Consider the following 18,516-nt stretch of genomic DNA (forward strand, 5'->3'; position numbering starts at 1 on the left):
AGAAAAAGAAAAAGAAAAAGAAAAGGAAAAAGAAAAAGAAAAGGAAAAAGAAAAAGAAAAAGAAAAAGAAAAAGAAAAAGAAAAAGAAAAAGAAAAAGAAAAAGAAAAAGAAAAAGAAAAAGAAAAAGAAAAAGAAAAAGAAAAAGAAAAAGAAAAAGAAAAAGAAAAAGAAAAAGAAAAAGAAAAAGAATCGGGAAGTGAACAATTCACTTGTTTGTTACTACTTTCTACATCATAACTTTCATTATTTTGTCTATGTCCCCTGTTTCCCCCTTTCCAAGCTCAGCAGAGAGGAGGTCAGGACTGAAAAAAATCAGAGAACAACAGCTCACATCATTATACATTCCTTTTAAATGTGTGTGCTATTTACAAAGATTTACTTGCTGTGGTGACAATTTGTCAGAGACACAAAGTGATGCGTGATAGAAGAACTTCTTTTATCAACCCAGGCAATATTTTTGTCACTGTTTTTGCTCATTTTGTGCTTTCTTCTGTGACCTGGCCTAGGAAACCTGTAGAGGACATAGGTCTGCTAGAGACCTGTGAAACAAAACTGGAGACAGTGCTCAGGGCTATGAGAACTTCTGCCCTGGGAAAGTATTTGCAGCTGCTACAGAGAGAAGGTGGAAAGATGGGGAAAACGTGGGAGAAAAGAATAAAGTAACCACTGGAAATATTTTACCCATAGTGAAATCTCCCTTCACTCCCTTCTGGGTGGGCATTTCACTGGGTGGGAACAGGCAGTGCTTGGGATACTACAGATAGGAAATGGGATTGCTGGGTGTGAGGCATTCACCTTAGGATGAGAGCTCTCCCCCTCTGTAGAGCAAAGAGGAAATAATCCTTTTTCTTCCTGCAATTGCTTAATGCTCACTGTATTTGTGGAGGAGATATGAAGAAACATGAAGAAAACTCATCCCTGCACAAAACATTTTGGGCACAGAGCGTGTGGTGGAGGCAAGGAAGTGGAATTACACTGCAAATGTCAGGAGCTATGAAAAATGTAACAGACTTTAATATTCTTCTGCTGTTATTGCTGAGAGTGTCTCTCACCTGCATTCACAGTAAGTGAAGTGCCTTTTACTGAGCCCAGATGTCACTGAGCAGGAAAGGGCTTCCTATTTTTATTTTAAAGCTACACTGTGGAATTCTGATAATAAATGCTCTTTCCTTCCAAACTCTCACTTCAACTTTTAAGATTAATTAAAGACTTTAGTACTGACCCCTATTTCATGCTCCACTGAACTTTGGCCCCACATGCCCTGCTACTTACTCCTGACTTCTGCATTCCAGGCTGTAACTACCTGTGATACATAATGCTAAGCCAGCTACTTGGATGCTGCTCTGAAAATGTAAAACATTAACCATGCATCTCTTGTAGCTCACTTCCCCATGGGGTTATGTTTCAAGGTAAGTGGTTTGTGTAAGATCCCTCGGAGACCTGCATTTAGTTTTTATTCAGTAGTATAAACAACCTGCTGCTTTTGTGCTTCTCCCTGCAGAGCAAAGAAAAACCCATTTTACACATTAAAATTGAAAGTAGCATTGCTGAAAGGGCTGTGATGGCTTTTCGTGGAGCTCAGAGCATCGCGCCTTGCTCCGGGAGGGATCTTGCAGGATGCAAACGTTCCCTCCCCCCTCCCCCCCCCTCCCTTCAGACCCTCTGCCAGGGAGGAATGGGGTCAGCAGCCCCCAGCTCTGTCTCGCTGCGCAGAGCTGGGGTATGAAAGCAACACTGTTTTCCTTGATGCACTGCTTTAATTTCACCTTGATAAAACCATCCCCACGGCTTGGAAAGGAGCTCTGGGAGGGGTAAACCCGGCTCCCTGCAACTCCATCAGCAAAGCCCCAAACCACGCTATTTAAATGGGAGAGGCTCCTGCCGGGCACTGGTGCTGATGTGGCACAAAGAGCAGCAGCGGCAGATGAGTGAGCAGCTCCCCCACGCCGGGATTTGAGCAATCAGGAAATATAATCCGAGCTGGAAAGTGCCCGAGCATCTGCTGGGTTATTAATAAATTGTATGCAATCTGTCCGGGATGAACCTCGGGACGGAGGGAGCCATCTGCTCCCGAGCCAGAACGCTAACGATATCTGGGGAATGAACTTAGCGGGGTCGGCCGGCTGCGTTGCAGGGCTGTTCTGGTGGCACCGGCACTGGAGGGACCACCGGGGAGGGACGTGGGCTGAGCACCGCTGGGTGCTCACTCCCCACGCTGCTTTCCGTGAGGGGACAGCGCGAGGGCTCCGCTCTGGTGCCTCCTGCCTGCCCTCCCGGCCGCCGCTAAATGCTGCCCCTGGATGCTCTTCTCCACGGTTTATTCTCCACCAGCTGCCGCTGTTCGGCCCACGGCCGACTCCCGGTGCACGCTGCTGCCGGGGTGGATGGGGTTGGCGTGCCGGTGCCGGCGATGTGGTGTGAGGACGCCTGGCTCCGCAGGCCGAGGAGCCCAGATCTTAACTGGTGAGCGGTGTCTGCTGTCACACTGAGGAGGTGGGCTCCAGCACAAAAGGAGGACCCACCTATCCCCAGAGCAAGAACCAAGGACTGCAGCATCCCTAAAACACGTGGGAAAGCTCCCATCACACCACCGTGAGGATCGCTATCTTAAACAAAAGCGAGCAGAGAACAAAACCTCCAGCAATGGGAGAGGGGCAGAGAAAGAGCGAGTGCTGCCGCTGCTGGGGCCGGGGCCGCGGAGCTGTGCCCGACGGATCGGCGCTGCGGATGAGCGCCGGCCGACGCCGCGCGCCGCAGCGGCCGCTCCGCACTGACGGTGCCGCCGTCTCCCGACAGCGCAGCGTTTCCTGCCCGGAGCGCCGCGGCGCTGTCGGGATATTTCCTGTGCCGGTGAGGAAGAACGCAGTGCTCGACTGCGAACGCTGCGTGCGGATGGCAGCCGGCGGGGTGCGGCCCCGCCGGGGGAGGGGTCTGTTAGAGGCGGCCGTGTCACCCACAGTGACGGGCTGAGCTCCTGCAGTGCCCAACCGGCGGCCGGGCACGAAGCGATGGTTGCTTCCCGAAACCCGCCGGGGGAGGGAGGCTCCAGCTCCGCCGCAGCTCAGCCCTGGAGATAGAGCCGCCGAGGGTTGCACTTTCCCGTTCCCCGCTCCGCGATCCTGCCCGCGCCGCGGCCGGTGGGTGCTGAAGGGAAGGATAGCAGCGCGAGCCATGAGCACGTCCCTCTCCGCCGGCGCTGCTCATCGCAGGGTGCCCCCAGGCGTGGGGGAGGGGACACCTCCCAGTCCCTTTCTCCGTGATTAGAGCACTTCTGGTTGGTGCGAGCGGCGACTTCAAGCGTTTTCGCTGCAGTGGAGGCTTTGAAACCCGACCTGCGCTTGCCCGGGCCGAGCTGTAACCTCTGACTGAGCTGTGCCGTGGGGCCTTGAGCGACCCGCCCCGCAGAACGCGGACACACCAGCTCGGAGCTCAGTGGCTCTTCGGGTGGCAGCCGGGTCCCTGTCGTTGTGGTCGATGTCCCTGGGCTGACCGGTCCGCAGCACCGCGGCCCTTTCCATCTCGGTGGTGGACAACGTCCTGGGTCCCGGCACCGACTCTGCCGGGGCGGCGGCTTTTTCTCCTCCTCCCGATTCTCCATCTCTTGCCTCAGAGCTTCCTACAGCCGTGCCTTGATCTCAGCGGGAGCCAATGGGGCAAATCAGGAATATTTCCAAATATCCTTGGAAGAATCTCTCCGTCTCCGCTGCCTAGATGGATAGCAGGAGGGGACGTCCCAGCTGGGCAAAGCCGCTCTACTCACGTGCCACTGGTCTGTGCATTGCTTTTCTGAGGACTCGGCATTCATTCTGATGATGGATAAACCCAATTTATGACGTCGGGACTCCTGGTTATTTTACATCGGTTTAGCGAGGCAGTCTTCCCTTCTATCTCATGTGGTGCCCTGGCACTCAGTGAGCTATGAGGGCCCCGGGGGGAGCAACCCTCAGAGCTGCTCAGTCCGAGGCACGTACCTCTGAGGCACCCCAGAGTCAGAGGAGCTGATCTAAGCCACATGTCAAAAGAAAATCCAAGTCTGAGCAAGTGTAATCTAGACCTTAGCACAGCACTAACACACCTGAAAATAAAGCAGTACTCTTTTTGCTGACTGCAGCATTAAATTCTCATCCCTGTGAATATGGCATGAAACTTTTAATCCAAAGGAGATCTACTTATTTGAGGTAAGTGAATGAAATTAGCAAATGGGTAAGTAGGAAATATATATATGTATTTATATATATACTTCATCTTTAAAAACCTTTCATCCTGGACTCACAAAGAGTGAGCTTGGTGACTTTGTCCCAGCATCTCTTTCTATGTACTTGTCATGACATTGATCTCTGCTCAAAATCTCTTTCTTTTGCTAAACGAATCAGAATTAAAAACAAAACAAAACAAACACTCAAATAAAACAAACAAACCCAACATATGGACCTTATTTTCAGGAAATGCAGAAGTCAGGAGTGTGTCTGGATTAATTTTGGAAGATCCTGTCCAATCATATTTGTTGCATTCCTCTATTTGATAATGGAGGACCCAGCTACATGCACCTGGAAAAGTCAACGAAGTGCTTTTACACTGGATGTGATAGATGTATGTCTCCGTCTAAGATAATAATGGTTTGCGATCACAGACTATTTGTTGACAAAAGAATGGAAATGAAGATCAAAACATACTCTGTTACATTCTGAATTTAGTGGAGATGTGTTAATTGAAGTCCCAGTGCCTGGCTGCCGTTTTCCCTTAGACACTCTACTCAGGAACATTTCAGGAGGGAAAAAACATGCTTCATCTTCAGAATCTGAACTTCCACTGTGCTCCACATGGAAGACTTTGGGATAGAAAACATGGTCTATCTGAATGCTTCTTTGGTATGGTGAGCTTGCCATTGAACGAGATGGAGGAATGCAGTAGGTGCAAAGGCACAGGAGGAAGAAAAGTTTGTCTTCGTGTTTTGAGTTTACACAAGGTAAACAAAAGTGGCACAAACTGGCATCAAGAACTGGATGTGGATCTGGACTCAAGGCATCACCCACAGAATCATAGAATCATTGTTCAAAAAGATTTCTAAGATCACCAGGTTCAACCATCAACCCATCACTACCATGCCAACTAAGTGGTGCTACGTTTACATGTTTCTTGAATACCTCTGAGTACAGCGACTCCACTACCTCACTGGGCAGCCTGTTGAAATGCTTTACCACTCTGAGAAGAAATGTTTCCTAATATCCAACCTGGACCTCTCCTGGCACAACTTCAACCCATTACTTTGCATTCTATTGCTGTTACCTGGAACAAGAGACTTACCTCCACCTCACTACAACCTCCTATCAGGGAGCTGTATAAGAGCAATAAAGTCTTCTCTGAGCCTTCTCTTCTGCAGGCTGAACAGTCACAGCCACACACTCTAGGAATTGTGCTCCAGACCCTTCACCAGCTTTGCTGCCCTTCACTGAAGATGCTTTAGTGCTACGATGTATTTTTGTAGTGAGGGCTTAGAAATGTATACAGTGTGCAAGGTGCTGTCTCATCAGTCTATGCGCAGTACAGGGGGACAATCACTGCCTGCTGACTGCATTATTGCTGATACAAGCCAGGATAACGTTGGCCTTTTTGGCCACCTGATCACAGTACTGGCTCATGTTCACAGGACTGTCAGCTATCACTCCCAGATCTTTTTTTCCTGCATGGCTTTCAGCCACTGCCCCAAACCTGTAGTGAGGCATGGGGTTGTTGTGACCAAAATGCAGGACCCAGCATTTGGTCTTGTTAAAACTCATTCCATTGGCCTCAGCCCAGTGATCCCTGTCTGGATCCCTCTGTAGAAATTTCCTACCCTCAGGCAGATCAACAATTCTTCCCAACTCAGTGACATATGCTAACTTACTGGAATTATGAATTCCTTTTCATAGGAAGCCTGACAGCCTTCAGTGGTGCATTTCCACATGAACCAGTGATAAGTAGGAGTAGAAAAGCAAGAAGATCAGTAGGCAGAAGTGTGTTTATTGCTTCTAAATGCGGGAATCCAGAAATACTGTTCACTTTCACTTTGTGTTTCCTTCCCTTTGAGCGCTACACAGTGAAGTCCCTGTGGCTTTCAGTGTGAGGGAACCCATCAATCACAGGTGAAAAAAGGGGATCTGTTTCCCACTTTCTACCTTGGCCTCTATCTTTGTAGAACTTACACCAACACCCTGTGAATCCCAGATTCCCAGTGCTTTGGCTGCAGTTTTATTTTGCTATTCAAACATGTATAGGAGGACATGTTGAATGGAGAATATTTTTTGAAAGACTCCAATTAAATGTTCCTAAAAGAGGAACATTGATGATGATCATTGCAGGAGCTGTCCCACAAATAGAACAAAATGTTCAGATTGAGAAGGAGGCATTACCAAAAAGTTCTGTTGCCACCCAAGGAAACAGTGGGGTGAGATATTGGCCATGAATGAAAGGAGGAGACATCTTTCCCAAATTTCTCCCTGTGCTCTGTCCTCATAAGATTGACAGTAACAGCCTGTGAAGACTCTGTTCCCAGTGCTACACAACATGTAGATTTACTATAAGAAACAAATAGAAGGACATAAGAATACAGCATACTTTTGGAAATAATTCAGTTAAATCCTCAAGGTTTTGGACAGAGGAACACTGATCACTGTCATCGTGGGAGCTGTCTCACGAACCAGTAAATGCGTTTAGTACATTTCATGGCATGCCCATTTCACTAGGAAAACAAGCATGAAAGATTAGTTGGCTCCTCATTTTAAGTAAATACAAAGACTTCTAGTTAACTACTAAACTGAAAAGTGCTGTGGCTAATCACTTGGTTAAAACAAACAAAAGCAACTGAAAGTGAATCACAAGGAGTGGAAAATGTCAAAGACGAAGCAGACTCTTTATGATATGCAGAGAAGCACAGGAGACAGTTCCCGCAGCAAGCTACATGACACCACTCTGAGCTAAGGAATGCACAATCTAATTGGGGGAAGGAAGGAGAATACCTTCCAATGCCCTTGGGAGCATTTTTTTTACTGAACAAGCAATCACTGATACTACTAGGTAAGTCATTTGTAGCCAGAAGGTATGTGGTTGAGATGTAGGGTTTTTCACTGTTTAATTATATTCTCTATATGTTGGAAACATACTGCCTGTAGGTTTGGAGCCTTCTGGTGACTGTGTGCAAACCAATGGGGAGAGCTGTTTCTCTTAGAAGACAATTCCTTCTCTGGATATCAGCTCAATATTAGAAATAGAGGAAATCTCTTAGGAGATGTTATTTGGTAGATGTAATCATTTTGTACTTCTCAGTTTGTGTGTTTGCCCTGTTGTCTTCAGTCTAGGTGGTGTGCTCCTTGTAGCATGGCTCAATCTAAACTGTGGATATATGCTGAAGTTATGTATCATTCTCAGTGGAAGACATTCTTTACAGCCACGTTTTGTTGTTGTTGTTATTGTTTTGTTTTGTTTTTGGAGACTCACCAGCATTAACATGGGAACTAAACTAACCCATTTAAAAGTAGAAACCTCACCAATTAGACTGTTTTTTACTGATTTGCCTCAGCTTCTTCATGTGGACTTGATGACTTCTGAGTATAGATACAGTATGTGTAAAAGACAAGTTGTTTGTACAGCTGACTATGCAGTGTTACAGTGCTTGGTGATCTGCTTTACCCGCTGTAGAAGAAGAGAATCCCACGTGGGCAGGATTTGAGTAAGCATAAAACAGCTCTTCCAATGTGTAGGTTATTCTGAATTGTTCTGTTGTTTCTTTGTGTTGACAATCACCTTTTTTTTTTTTTTCTTGTTAAAACTTCCTTCTACACTTCTTTGGAGCAAGCTTTATTTAGACATTAGCACAGCTCCAAGATACTTGAAAATAAAACAATACACTTTTTTATTACTATGGTATTATATTCCTATCCCTGCGAATATAGCATGAAGAAGAACAAGATCTAGTCAATCCAGGTAAGTGGGTGAACTTAATAGACAAATAAATAGAAAAGAAATATATATATGTATACCTTCCTTATAAACCTTGTCATGGGCTACCATACAGTGAGCTTGGTGGCTTCATTGATGGAAGATGGTATAAGGATCTCTTTCTACACACTGGTCATGACATTGAGCTCAACCCACATCCTTACTTCTTGTTTTTATGTGAACTTGCAAAACAAAACAAAACAAAACAGAAATCCACATGAAGACGTCATTTTTCATGAAATTAAGAGGTCAGGAACATATCTCCAGATTAATTTTGCAACTCTGCCTTGTACAATATTACTCGTAGCATTCCTCCATTTGATAACAAAGGATCCCTCTGCTTGCATCCAGAAAAGTCAACAAAACACTTCTACACTGGGCAGGATCCATTTATATCTGTCCATCTGGGGTAATAAATGTGTTTGGTCACAGAAGATCCAATGAAGAATGAATAGAAGTGAATAGAAATGAATGTTTTCTCTTACATTCTGAATTTAGTAGAAATGTGTTAATGAAAGTCCCAATGTTCCTGCTTGGGAGCATAACAAGAGGGAAGGACCGTGATTCATCTTCAGAGGCAGAAAGTCCACTGGGCTCTGCATGGAAGGATTTGGAAAGGAAATGTGATCTGTCTGAATCTGTCTCTGTGGCAATGAGCATTACTTTGGTCATGAAAAAAGAATGCAGGTAAGGTACAAACATGCAGGAAGAATTTATCTTAATATTTTGGGTTTACACAAGGTTACACTGGTAAAATCCACTGCCAACTGGCATCAAGGACTAGATATGGATCGGGACTCAGCGCATCAACTTTGTTCAACTGACAGCCTTTAGCGGGGCATTTCTGCATGAACTACTGATAAGCTGGAGCAGAAAAAACAAAGAGATCAGAAGGCAGGTGCGTATTTTGTGCCACAGAAGTGTGTATTGGTGCTCCAGAATTGAGTTTTGTGCGAGTGAGCAGCAGAGATGAGGAAGCAAGGTGCTCTTTCCCCTATGCTGGAGGGGAAGGCTCGTCTTCCTATCCACTGTGTATCCAGCTGGTGACCTCCATGTCTCCCTGTGCTCTGTTATTCTGTGTTATACCAGCTACGAGTGAAGCCTTGATTCCCAGTGTGTTTGTGACAAGTGACAGTTCAATTTATTTTGCAGTAAGAAATGTCTACAAAAACACCTACATAGAGCATGGTTTTAGAATCCTATCTATTATACAACAGAAGACCAATGGTCACAGTAATCCTATGATCTGCCCCACTACCTGACAAACACATTCATTACATTTTTTGGCTCTCCCATTTCACCTGGAAGACAAGTGTGAATGAACATGTGGCTTCTCATTGCATTTAAATAGATATGAATTTCTCCTGAATGAGAACACTGAAAAATGTGGAGGATCTATCTTTGTAAAAAAAAGAAGAAAAGAAGAATTTGATGCATAATAACAATTGAAAATGGAAAAAAAAAAAAAAAAGGTGAAGCCAATCCAGTTACATAGGGAAGCACAAAAGGAACTGTCCCAGGACCAAGCCCTGCCAATGTGCCTGCTGCACATGTTGATTACTAATGATGAACACAGATAACAGCAAAAAATCTCGTATTTCCTTTCTCTTCTGAAGGAAGCATATCAATAATACCAAGACTTCTGTGCACGTGCTCTCAGAGGTCCCACCCACAGAGAAATGGAGACTGACTGGAATTCCAGTAGATAGCTCTCACTTCGCAGCAGTTTCCTTCCAATACTATCTCTGCCTTGAGTCCTTATAAGACTGATGCATATAGCATCTGGAGCCCCGATTTCATTTATGTTGGCTGCAAACAACATTTAGATTTAATTTGCTGTGCTGTAAGAAATATACAGAAGGCAGGTGATTAGAGCATGTTCTCGGAAACAATTCAATTAAGTCACGATTTTTCTGACGGAGGTCAAAATAGGAAAACTCCCACTAAATAACCAGTGACTTCAAAACATTACACTGCATGCTCAATTCATTTGGAAGACATCTGGAAAAGTTTATTCGGCGTCTCATTGCAACTCTATACTTATGTACTACTGCTGAACGAGTACAGTGAAAATTGATGAGTAAAAACAATGCTGAGTAAAAAATAAAATCTGAAAGAGAATTGAAGGACTAGAAATGTAAAATGGCAAAGATGAAGCGAAACGGGCACGATGGGCAAAGAATGCGGAGAGGCAGTTCCCGTAACGAGCCACATGATGGCGCTCTGAGCTAAGGAACGCGCGATGCGATCGGGGGAAGGGAGGGGAAGACCTTCCGGTGCCCATGGCAAAGAAGGCAGAGAAAGAGCGAGCGGCGGGGAGGAGGACGCGCGTCCCGTGAGGAAGGATTGTGGCGGCGAGCGCGGGCAGAGGGCTGGGAGCGGGCACGTCGTGCGGTGGTCGGTGCAGGGCGTGGAGAAGGAGCGGCGGGTGAGGGCGATGGGCGTAGGTGGAGCGGCGCGGCGGAGCTGGGGGGCCGCGGTGCTGGTGCTGCAGGCGGCCTGGGCGCTGGGCGGCGGGCAGGTGCGCTACTCGGTGCCGGAGGAAGCCGAGGCCGGCACGGTGGTGGGGCGTCTGGCGCAGGACCTGGGCCTGGAGGCGGGCGAGGCGGAGGCGCGGCGGCTGCGTCTGGTGGCACGGGGCCGGCGGGCGAGCGTGGAGGTGAGCGGGGCGAGCGGGGCGCTGGTGGTGAGCTCGCGGCTGGACCGGGAGGAGCTGTGCGGGAAGAGCGCGCCCTGCGCCCTGCGCCTGGAGGTGCTGCTGGACCGGCCGCTGCGCGTCTTCCACGTGGAGGTGGAGGTCACCGACATCAACGACAATGCCCCACGCTTCCCCGCCGCCTCCAAAAACATCAGCATCGCGGAACTGTCATTACCGGGGTCCCGTTTCGTGCTGGAGGGCGCGTCGGATGCGGATATCGGTTCGAACGCGCAGCTCTCGTATACACTGAGTCCTTCCGAGCACTTCGCTCTGGATGATAAATCCTCGAGTGAAAACCTGAAATCTCTGTTTCTGCTATTGACTCGACCCCTGGACCGCGAGTCGCTGTCCGAGCACCGCTTGGTGCTGACGGCGAGTGACGGTGGCAGGCCGTCGCTGACGGGCACGGTGCAGCTGGTGATCTCGGTGCTGGACGCGAACGACAACGCGCCGCAGTTCAACCAGTCGGTGTATAAAGTGCAGCTGCCGGAGGACGCTGCGGTGGGAACTCTGGTTTCGAGGGTGGCAGCCACTGACCCTGACGAGGGAATTAATCAGGAGTTTTCATACAGCATCGTGAATTCTGTTCCTGAGTCACAGAGAGAAGCATTCAGCATTGATCGCCACACGGGGGAGATCAGACTCACGGGTCCCTTAGATTTTGAAGATGTCCGCCAACACGAGTTGCAAATCGAGGCAAGAGATAAGGGAACACTGCCATTATCAGGCCACTGCAGCGTCATCGTGGAGGTGCTGGACGTGAACGACAACGCGCCCGAGGTGTGGGTGACGTCGCTGTCGGTGCCGGTGTCCGAGGACGCGGCGCTGGGGACGGTGGTGGCGCTGCTGAGCGTGTCGGACCGGGACTCGGGTCCGAACGGGCGGGTGCGCTGCGCGGTGCGTCCGCCGTCGCCGTTCGGGCTGGTGGCGACGTTCGCGGGCTCGTACTCGCTGGTGCTGCGGGAGGCGCTGGACCGGGAGCGGGTGTCGGAGTACGAGGTGGAGGTGCGGGCGGAGGACGGCGGGGCGCCGCCGCTGCGCGCCATCCGCGGTCTGCGGGTGCCGGTGTCGGACGTGAACGACAACGCGCCGGCGTTCGCGCAGGCCGTGTACACGGTGCTGGCGCGGGAGAACAACGCGGCGGGCGCGGAGCTGGCGCGGCTGTGGGCGCGGGACCCGGACGAGGCGGGCAACGGGCGCGTGAGCTACTCGGTGGCCGAGGGCGGCGCGGGCTCGGGCTCGGGCTCGGGGTGGCGTCCGGCGTCGAGCTACGTGTCGGTGGACGCGGAGAGCGGTCGTCTGCGGGCTCTGCGTCCGCTGGACTACGAGGAGCTGCAGGTGCTGCAGTTCGAGGTGCGGGCGGTGGACGCGGGGGAGCCGCCGCTGTGCGGCAACGCCACTGTGCAGCTGTTCGTGGTGGACGAGAACGACAACGCGCCGGCGCTGCTGCCTCCCGCGGGCGGCGGGCCGGGGCCGTGGGCTGCGGGCGAGGCGGCAGAGGCGGGGTGGCGGGCGTCGGGCTCGGCAGCGGAGGCGGGCTCGTCGTGGTCGTTGTGGGCGCGGGCGGCGTGGGGGGCACCGGCTGGGCAGGTGGTGGCGAAGATCCGCGCGGTGGACGCGGACTCGGGCTACAACGCGTGGCTGCGCTACGAGCTGCGGGAGCCGCGGGGCGACGGCCCGTTCCGCGTGGGGCTGTACAGCGGCGAGGTGAGCACGGCGCGGGCGCTGGAGGAGGCGGACGGCCCGCGGCATAGGCTGCTGATCGTGGTGCGGGACCACGGGGAACCGCCGCTCTCGGCCACGGCCACGCTGAGCGTGTCGCTGGTGGAGGGCTCCGAGGCGGCGCTGGCAGTGGCGGGGGCGGGGGCGGTGCTGGCGGGCTCACCGGGTGTGGGCTCTGATGGCGGCCCGTCGGGGGCTGCAGCCGCGGCGACGGCGGCGACGAACGTGTGGCTGGTGGTGGCCATCTGCGCGGTGTCGAGCCTGCTGGTGCTGGCGGTGGTGCTGTACGGGGCCGGGCGCTGGGCGCCGCGGGCGGCCGTGCTGGCGGGGCCCGGGCCGCCGACGCTGGTGTGCGCCAGCGAGGTGGGCAGCTGGTCGTACTCGCAGCGCCACAGCCGGAGCCTGTGCGTGGCCACGGACGGCGCGGGCAAGAGCGACCTCATGGTGTTCAGCCCCAACTGCCCGCCGCCGCCCTGCCCTGCCCCGAAGGAGACGCCTCAGGATCCGCCCGCTCTGCTGGACACGGTCAGTGCTTCTCACGGGCCTTTCGCCCCTTCTTTTTATCCTGCTTTCTTTCTTTCTTCCTACTGTTCCTTTTCTCTCCTTCCATTCCTTGTTTTTTTTTCTCCTTCCTGAATCTGGGAGTTCTGACAGCACTGCACTGTGTTATTCTATTTCAAAGTAGCGACTTCCATGTTTTCTGTTGCTCATTTTTAGGGAACATGTTTCCAAAATTTTTGGTTTGTAATTTTCTCTTCATGTACGGTATTAGAATACTGTTAAGGAATCTTATTCATCATTTACAAGTGTATTGGTGTCTTCTACATTCTCGTACATCTTTTTTTTTTTGTTATTGCATGCGTAAGTCAAGCACTATTGGACTGTATTCCACTTCAGATTACATCCATTCTTTGATATTCCATTACTGGACCTGTTGTGTGCATTTCTGTGAAGACATTTAACATTCGCATCTATGGCTTTGTTCATCCCGTATCTCTCCAGTTGCTGGTTCGGAATTTCATCCTGTGCTTAGCTGTTTTTTACCGGAGCTTTCCTCTGATGGAATAAGGTTATTTTCACAGAGGTACAATGACACGTGTTCTACTAAATCCATTTGTTATAGCGCGCAATACTGAAGGACTGCTCAGTATGAAGGGTCATTCTGTTGGTGTATTTCAACCACGCACTTTCTTCTGCATTTAATAATGCAGAGTGTGATTGTGCTGGTAACAGGTCTAGGCTTCTTTCATTCCCCTCAGCAAGAAACAAAATGCAGTGCATCACTTGTTACTTCAGCCTTTTGTCTATCCATGGTGTATGTTCTTACACATAAGTTCTTTAGATGAAGTCGTGATGAACATAGGAGAATAAATATGAACACTTCCTGTATCCTTTCCAAAACTGCAGACTGTCCTTACCAGTTTCTGCCAATGCTGTGTAGTTCCCTCTGAGAAAGTAAGAGCCCCGGTACTGAGCATGACTAATGCTTTTCTGCTGTGACCTCGGAGTGCTGACAGTGATTTTCCATAAGCGTGTGTTTCTTGTGTAACACTTGAAATGATGCATAGCAATGAATTTTGAGAACGTTGGATGAGTGGGTGGCTCGGGGTACTTTTGCCACACTCTTCTCTAGAGTTATCACTGAAAACCTTTTGAATGAGAATGGTTTGATTTTGCTTTATTAATTAATTTATGTAGTTATTTATTTTTGAGAAAATATTTTGGGGTATAAGCTTTCATATCTCTTGGTTACATGTGGTTCTCAAAGGTAATTGTAGGTACCAGAGCTTTCTGGAGTAGTGCTGGGATTATCGGTTCAGCTCCTGTTGCTGGTCACAGGGCATGCATTACTTGTGATATTCTCTGCCAGAGGGAAATCAGTGTCTCTTTTGATCTGTTAGGTCACCACTTGTACTCCACCAATCCTCTGTGTTGATGGTGTGCATCATTTCCAGGTGGAACTACAGAAAATCTGGAATTCACAAGTCATCACTCTGGAGGCAAAGAGTGCAGCATGTACTGTTCACTGTCATTGGCCCTGACTGTATTGTTATCAGTCATGGTTTCTTGTCAAAAAATGCATCCTCATCTTCTTTCATTGTACATGGAAGGAGATGTGATGCACAGTGGCAATTGTGCCTGAAGACTTTTCTGATTGTAGTCTTGTGTTTTGACGGGATCTTATAAACCTTTTTAGATATTTTTTCAGTATTTGCATCAGTAGTGGTACGTTCACAGAGTGCCTGTACCTTTCTTAAAATGAAAAGAGAAGACCTTACTTGAAAACACACCTATACATTTCAAGAAGCATAACAGTGCCTTTCTCATTAGCACTGGAAATAGCTTTGCTTAGCTATATGTACTAACTCCATCTAAATTTGCAGAAGCATTGCACAACATTGCGAATCATCTGCAGAGGGACAACGAGGCACTGTGTAGATGGCTCTGCTTGTTTTGTGAGGTTGGATGTCTTGCTCTGATTGATGACTTGGGTCAATGAAGGGGCAGAGTCAGTGCTGGGGTGTGACAGGGAAGTGTGACTTGTGGTGGAGGTGTACACGGAGGTAGCACGAGGTGGATGCTGGCTGTACTCTTCTGTGATCAACCTATTATGGAAATCCCGATCCCTGGGGGAAAGGGCAGTCATTGGAAGTCCTCCTTGCATGCCATAGGATAAGAATGAGTGTTGTTTTCTGTATCCATTGTTGAGAGTGGGACTTGGAGGTTTCCGGGAGGCTGTAAGAAATGGGAACTGGAGACCTTCCAGATTGTATGATAGCACATGATGTAGATATAAGTACAGTACATTGTCTTTATGTGTTCTGAATATGTCTCTCACTAGTCATGAATCCCTTCTGCTCCTCTTGGATTTCTTGAACGGTGCATAAACAGTTCTGGCAATTCTGAGTGACGGAGCAGGGAGATTCTGGGATAGTTCCGTCCTGTCATGATTGTATTGCCCTTGTATGCCATGCATAATCTGAGTGAGGTGAGGCTGCTGAGGGCCTCATCATTTCAAGGTCAGATTATTCTTCATAGTAAGGATGACAGTGCACTGGAACAGGTTGCCCAGAGAGGTTGTGGAGTCTCCTTCTCTGGAGATGTTCAAGACCCACCTGGGTGCCTACCAATTTAACCTGGTCTAGGGAGTCTGCTTTGGCAGGTGAGTTGGAGTTGATGATCTCTGGAAGACCATTCCAACTCCTAAAGTTCTGTGATTCTATGATTCTCCCTTCCTTTTTTACCTTGGATAGAGAAGAACCAAGCAGTCTTCATAGTTGTGGTGAATATTGCATACAGATAACGTGAGATGAAGTTCTTTCTTTTCCTCTGTATCTTAAAGTGTTGTTTTCTTGATGGTGGATGCTGATTTTCCAGTATGACACACTGTGAATCTTTGTTTACTCTCCACATCGCTGCTTTAAGCAAATCGTGCTGGTGTGTACCAAGTTTGTGTTTTCAGAAACTGCGTTCTCCTTTTTACTGATGCTTCATAGGTTTATTCGTTATACGTGTATGTCACTGGCATGTAGACGTTTCTTTTAACACTCTTTTCACTTTGCTATCACAAGACCTTTCCGGAGAGAATGACACAGCACAAGGCGTGTTCAGTGTTCCATTTCCAAGTATGATATTATTTGTTTGAAACAGTGAACTATAGAAACAGATCCAGAATTTGAACAAATAAAGAAAGAATAAGTTTTCGTTATTAGGGAAACATTATTTAAAGCAGCAGATGACTTTAAAGGTCGCAGTGTAGTTTCAGTATATGCTGTAGTGCCAGGTTGTCTTATCTGTGGTGAGTGCTGTTAAAAACAATGTGATTCTTCCTGTATGTTTATTAAAAATATATGTTATAAGTGAGGAGAGAAATGTCTCCCACCAGATAGAGTTTCTTGTTCTGACACCTGCCTGATGCGGGAAAGAGATTTGGTAATCACATGTGAGATGCAGAATGCTGTCTACTTTCTGATGAATATATCCCTGAAGTTTTGGGAGAGCTGCTCGAAGCTGTACCAGTGTCATAATCTGTAAGAAATCAGACATAGTTCTTTTTCTCATTTCCATGTGTAAATATGCAGAATGTTGAGAGTTCACTTCCTGCTGCTGGGAGTAGCCTGCAGACAGTGTGTGTTTCTGCAGCTACCCAGCTGCTCTTGCATTTAGTGATGAGAGAAGGTGAGGATCAGCTCATCCATGGGTCGTGGTCAGGGTGGGATTTAGAACTGTGTCCAGGTGGTGGTGTGGGTGTATGTGCAGGTGTTGTGATAGTGACTGTGAGAGCGGTACCAAGTTCAACCTGGGTGTTTGGTCACAGGTGTCCTGAATAGTAAAGAGTCTCATGTGATGAAAATGTTAATGCTTGGTAGAAGATGTGGTGAATCAATGGCCAAGAGCTGGAAATGGTTGGCTGTGTATCCTTTTTGCCAAAGCCCAGAAGCTTCAAGAATTAAACATGGAGAATAGGTCAAGTACACTTGACCTGGGTCCTCTGAAAACCTTCAGAACTTAAGCTCTTGACATGAGAGGTTGGTTACGAGTCATTCCTTGTGGCAGCTCTTCTTCCTTGCAGTATGTTTTTGAGGTGTCTATCTGCTTTTTTCCCTGGGGATCTCCTTTCTGTATGGAGATGAAGAAGCAGTAAGGTGAGCTGCGCAGCAGATACTGTCGTCAGCAGGACACAGGGAGGCCTTCTATCAAGCAACTGCTGAGAGCAAGGCCATCTGTGAGGTGTGATGAGTCTCTGTGGGGCCCTGAGCAGTCAGATTCTGCATGTCTTCACTTGCTGTTGTGCTTGTGGCATTCCTGCTTGTGAAGTTATCTTTCACTTATGCCTTTATTCACTTGTGTTTAAATTTGGAAGAATGTATATCAAGGAGCCATTTTTCTCAATATTGATGATCCTGGGTAAGTTCTCTGAATTTCTCTGTGATTTACGCTCCGCTGGTATTCCTCCTGAGGATGGGAAGAAGTTCACCTTTTTATTGTTGATACTGGCAAACCTTATGTTTTATAGAAGTGCAATCGGATTGTTCACTTTTTTGTCTCCTGTTCTATGTATCTCATTCTGTTTATTTCTCTCCCACTGGAAATAGGTTGATGAGGGTGGATGAGATGTGGTGCACTGAGTTCTGGCTGCTGTCAGATCGCAGGCCTTTAAGGAGCTGGCTATAAGTCTGGGATCAGGATTTTCTACTTGAGTGAGTTGAAGTTGTGATGGACAGAATATCATGAGCTTTCAGGTCTCCCTTTTTCTTCCTTTGGATTAGGTATGAGGTAGGTAAAACTGTACACTAATAAGTGTTCACGTACTTTATCTTAACAAGCAGCCAGCACTTCAGTATGCTATGCGTAAGTAGTTCATATTAAAAGTATATGTGATAATTATGCAGTTGTACATGATCACCATACAGTTGTACATTTTGGCACAATTTAGATATGGTCTTTTCCCTTTGGATGGAGCATATATTTCCTGGGTATTTTCCTGTATGTCATAATCTTCAGGTAGTTATGTGCATACCAATGTGGGTAAGATACAAAGGCCCAGGAGAAAGTAGATTCCATGTTTGTATTTTGAATTTTGAATCAGTGGTGTAAGCCAAACTCTGTGGACATCAAGAAAAACATATGGATTTGGACTCCAGACATCTTTGCTGTTCCATAGAACCCTGAGAGACTTCAATACTTCAGTGGCTGATTTCCACATGAAATGGTGATAAGTTCGAGAATAAAACTGAAGAGAACCACATGTGGAAGTGTGTTCCTTGACCCTGTAGCATGTTCTCAGTTTGTGATCTGTGAGAGATGAAGATGCAAGTTGCTCTGAGCTTTGGCCTGCCTGATGCTTTTGTGCAGTACAAGGTGTTGGTGAAAGCGAAGTGTGGCAGAGAAAAGCTGTGTGGATTGGTGGTCAATTTTCCCCTGTTGGTTAAGATGAATACCCTGCTTTTCAGTGACAGGGCGGAGGAGAACGAAATGTTTAGTTTCCGTCTCCAGCACTGGTGGGAAGCCACCAGTGTGTCTGCAGAACATGATGAGGATGGAAAGATAAAAAATACACAGAAAAAAAAAAAGGAAAATCCACTAATCCCCAATTCAAAGTCTCAATCTGGTGGTATGT

The 18,516-nt window shown here is 48.1% G+C and overlaps 1 protein-coding gene across 1 annotated transcript; it reads left to right on the forward strand.

The window, feature by feature from the left end:
* Positions 1-10,412: 10,412 nt before the first annotated feature.
* On the forward strand, positions 10,413-13,031 carry LOC136047734 (protocadherin alpha-5-like). The gene has a single exon (XM_065735029.1). It carries the CDS (start codon positions 10,413-10,415, stop codon positions 13,029-13,031), a length of 2,619 nt encoding a protein of 872 aa, XP_065591101.1.
* Positions 13,032-18,516: the final 5,485 nt, after the last annotated feature.

The sequence above is a fragment of the Cyrtonyx montezumae genome, unplaced genomic scaffold (genome assembly GCF_038088225.1).
Source record: "Cyrtonyx montezumae isolate F1298 unplaced genomic scaffold, pur_monq_1.0 scaffold_18, whole genome shotgun sequence".
Classification (NCBI taxonomy): Eukaryota; Metazoa; Chordata; class Aves; order Galliformes; family Odontophoridae; genus Cyrtonyx; species Cyrtonyx montezumae.

What these genes read in the sequence shown, in the direction of transcription:
- LOC136047734 (XM_065735029.1), top strand. Translation starts at nt 10,413, where the DNA reads ATGGGCGTAGGTGGAGCGGCGCGGCGGAGCTGGGGGGCCGCGGTGCTG.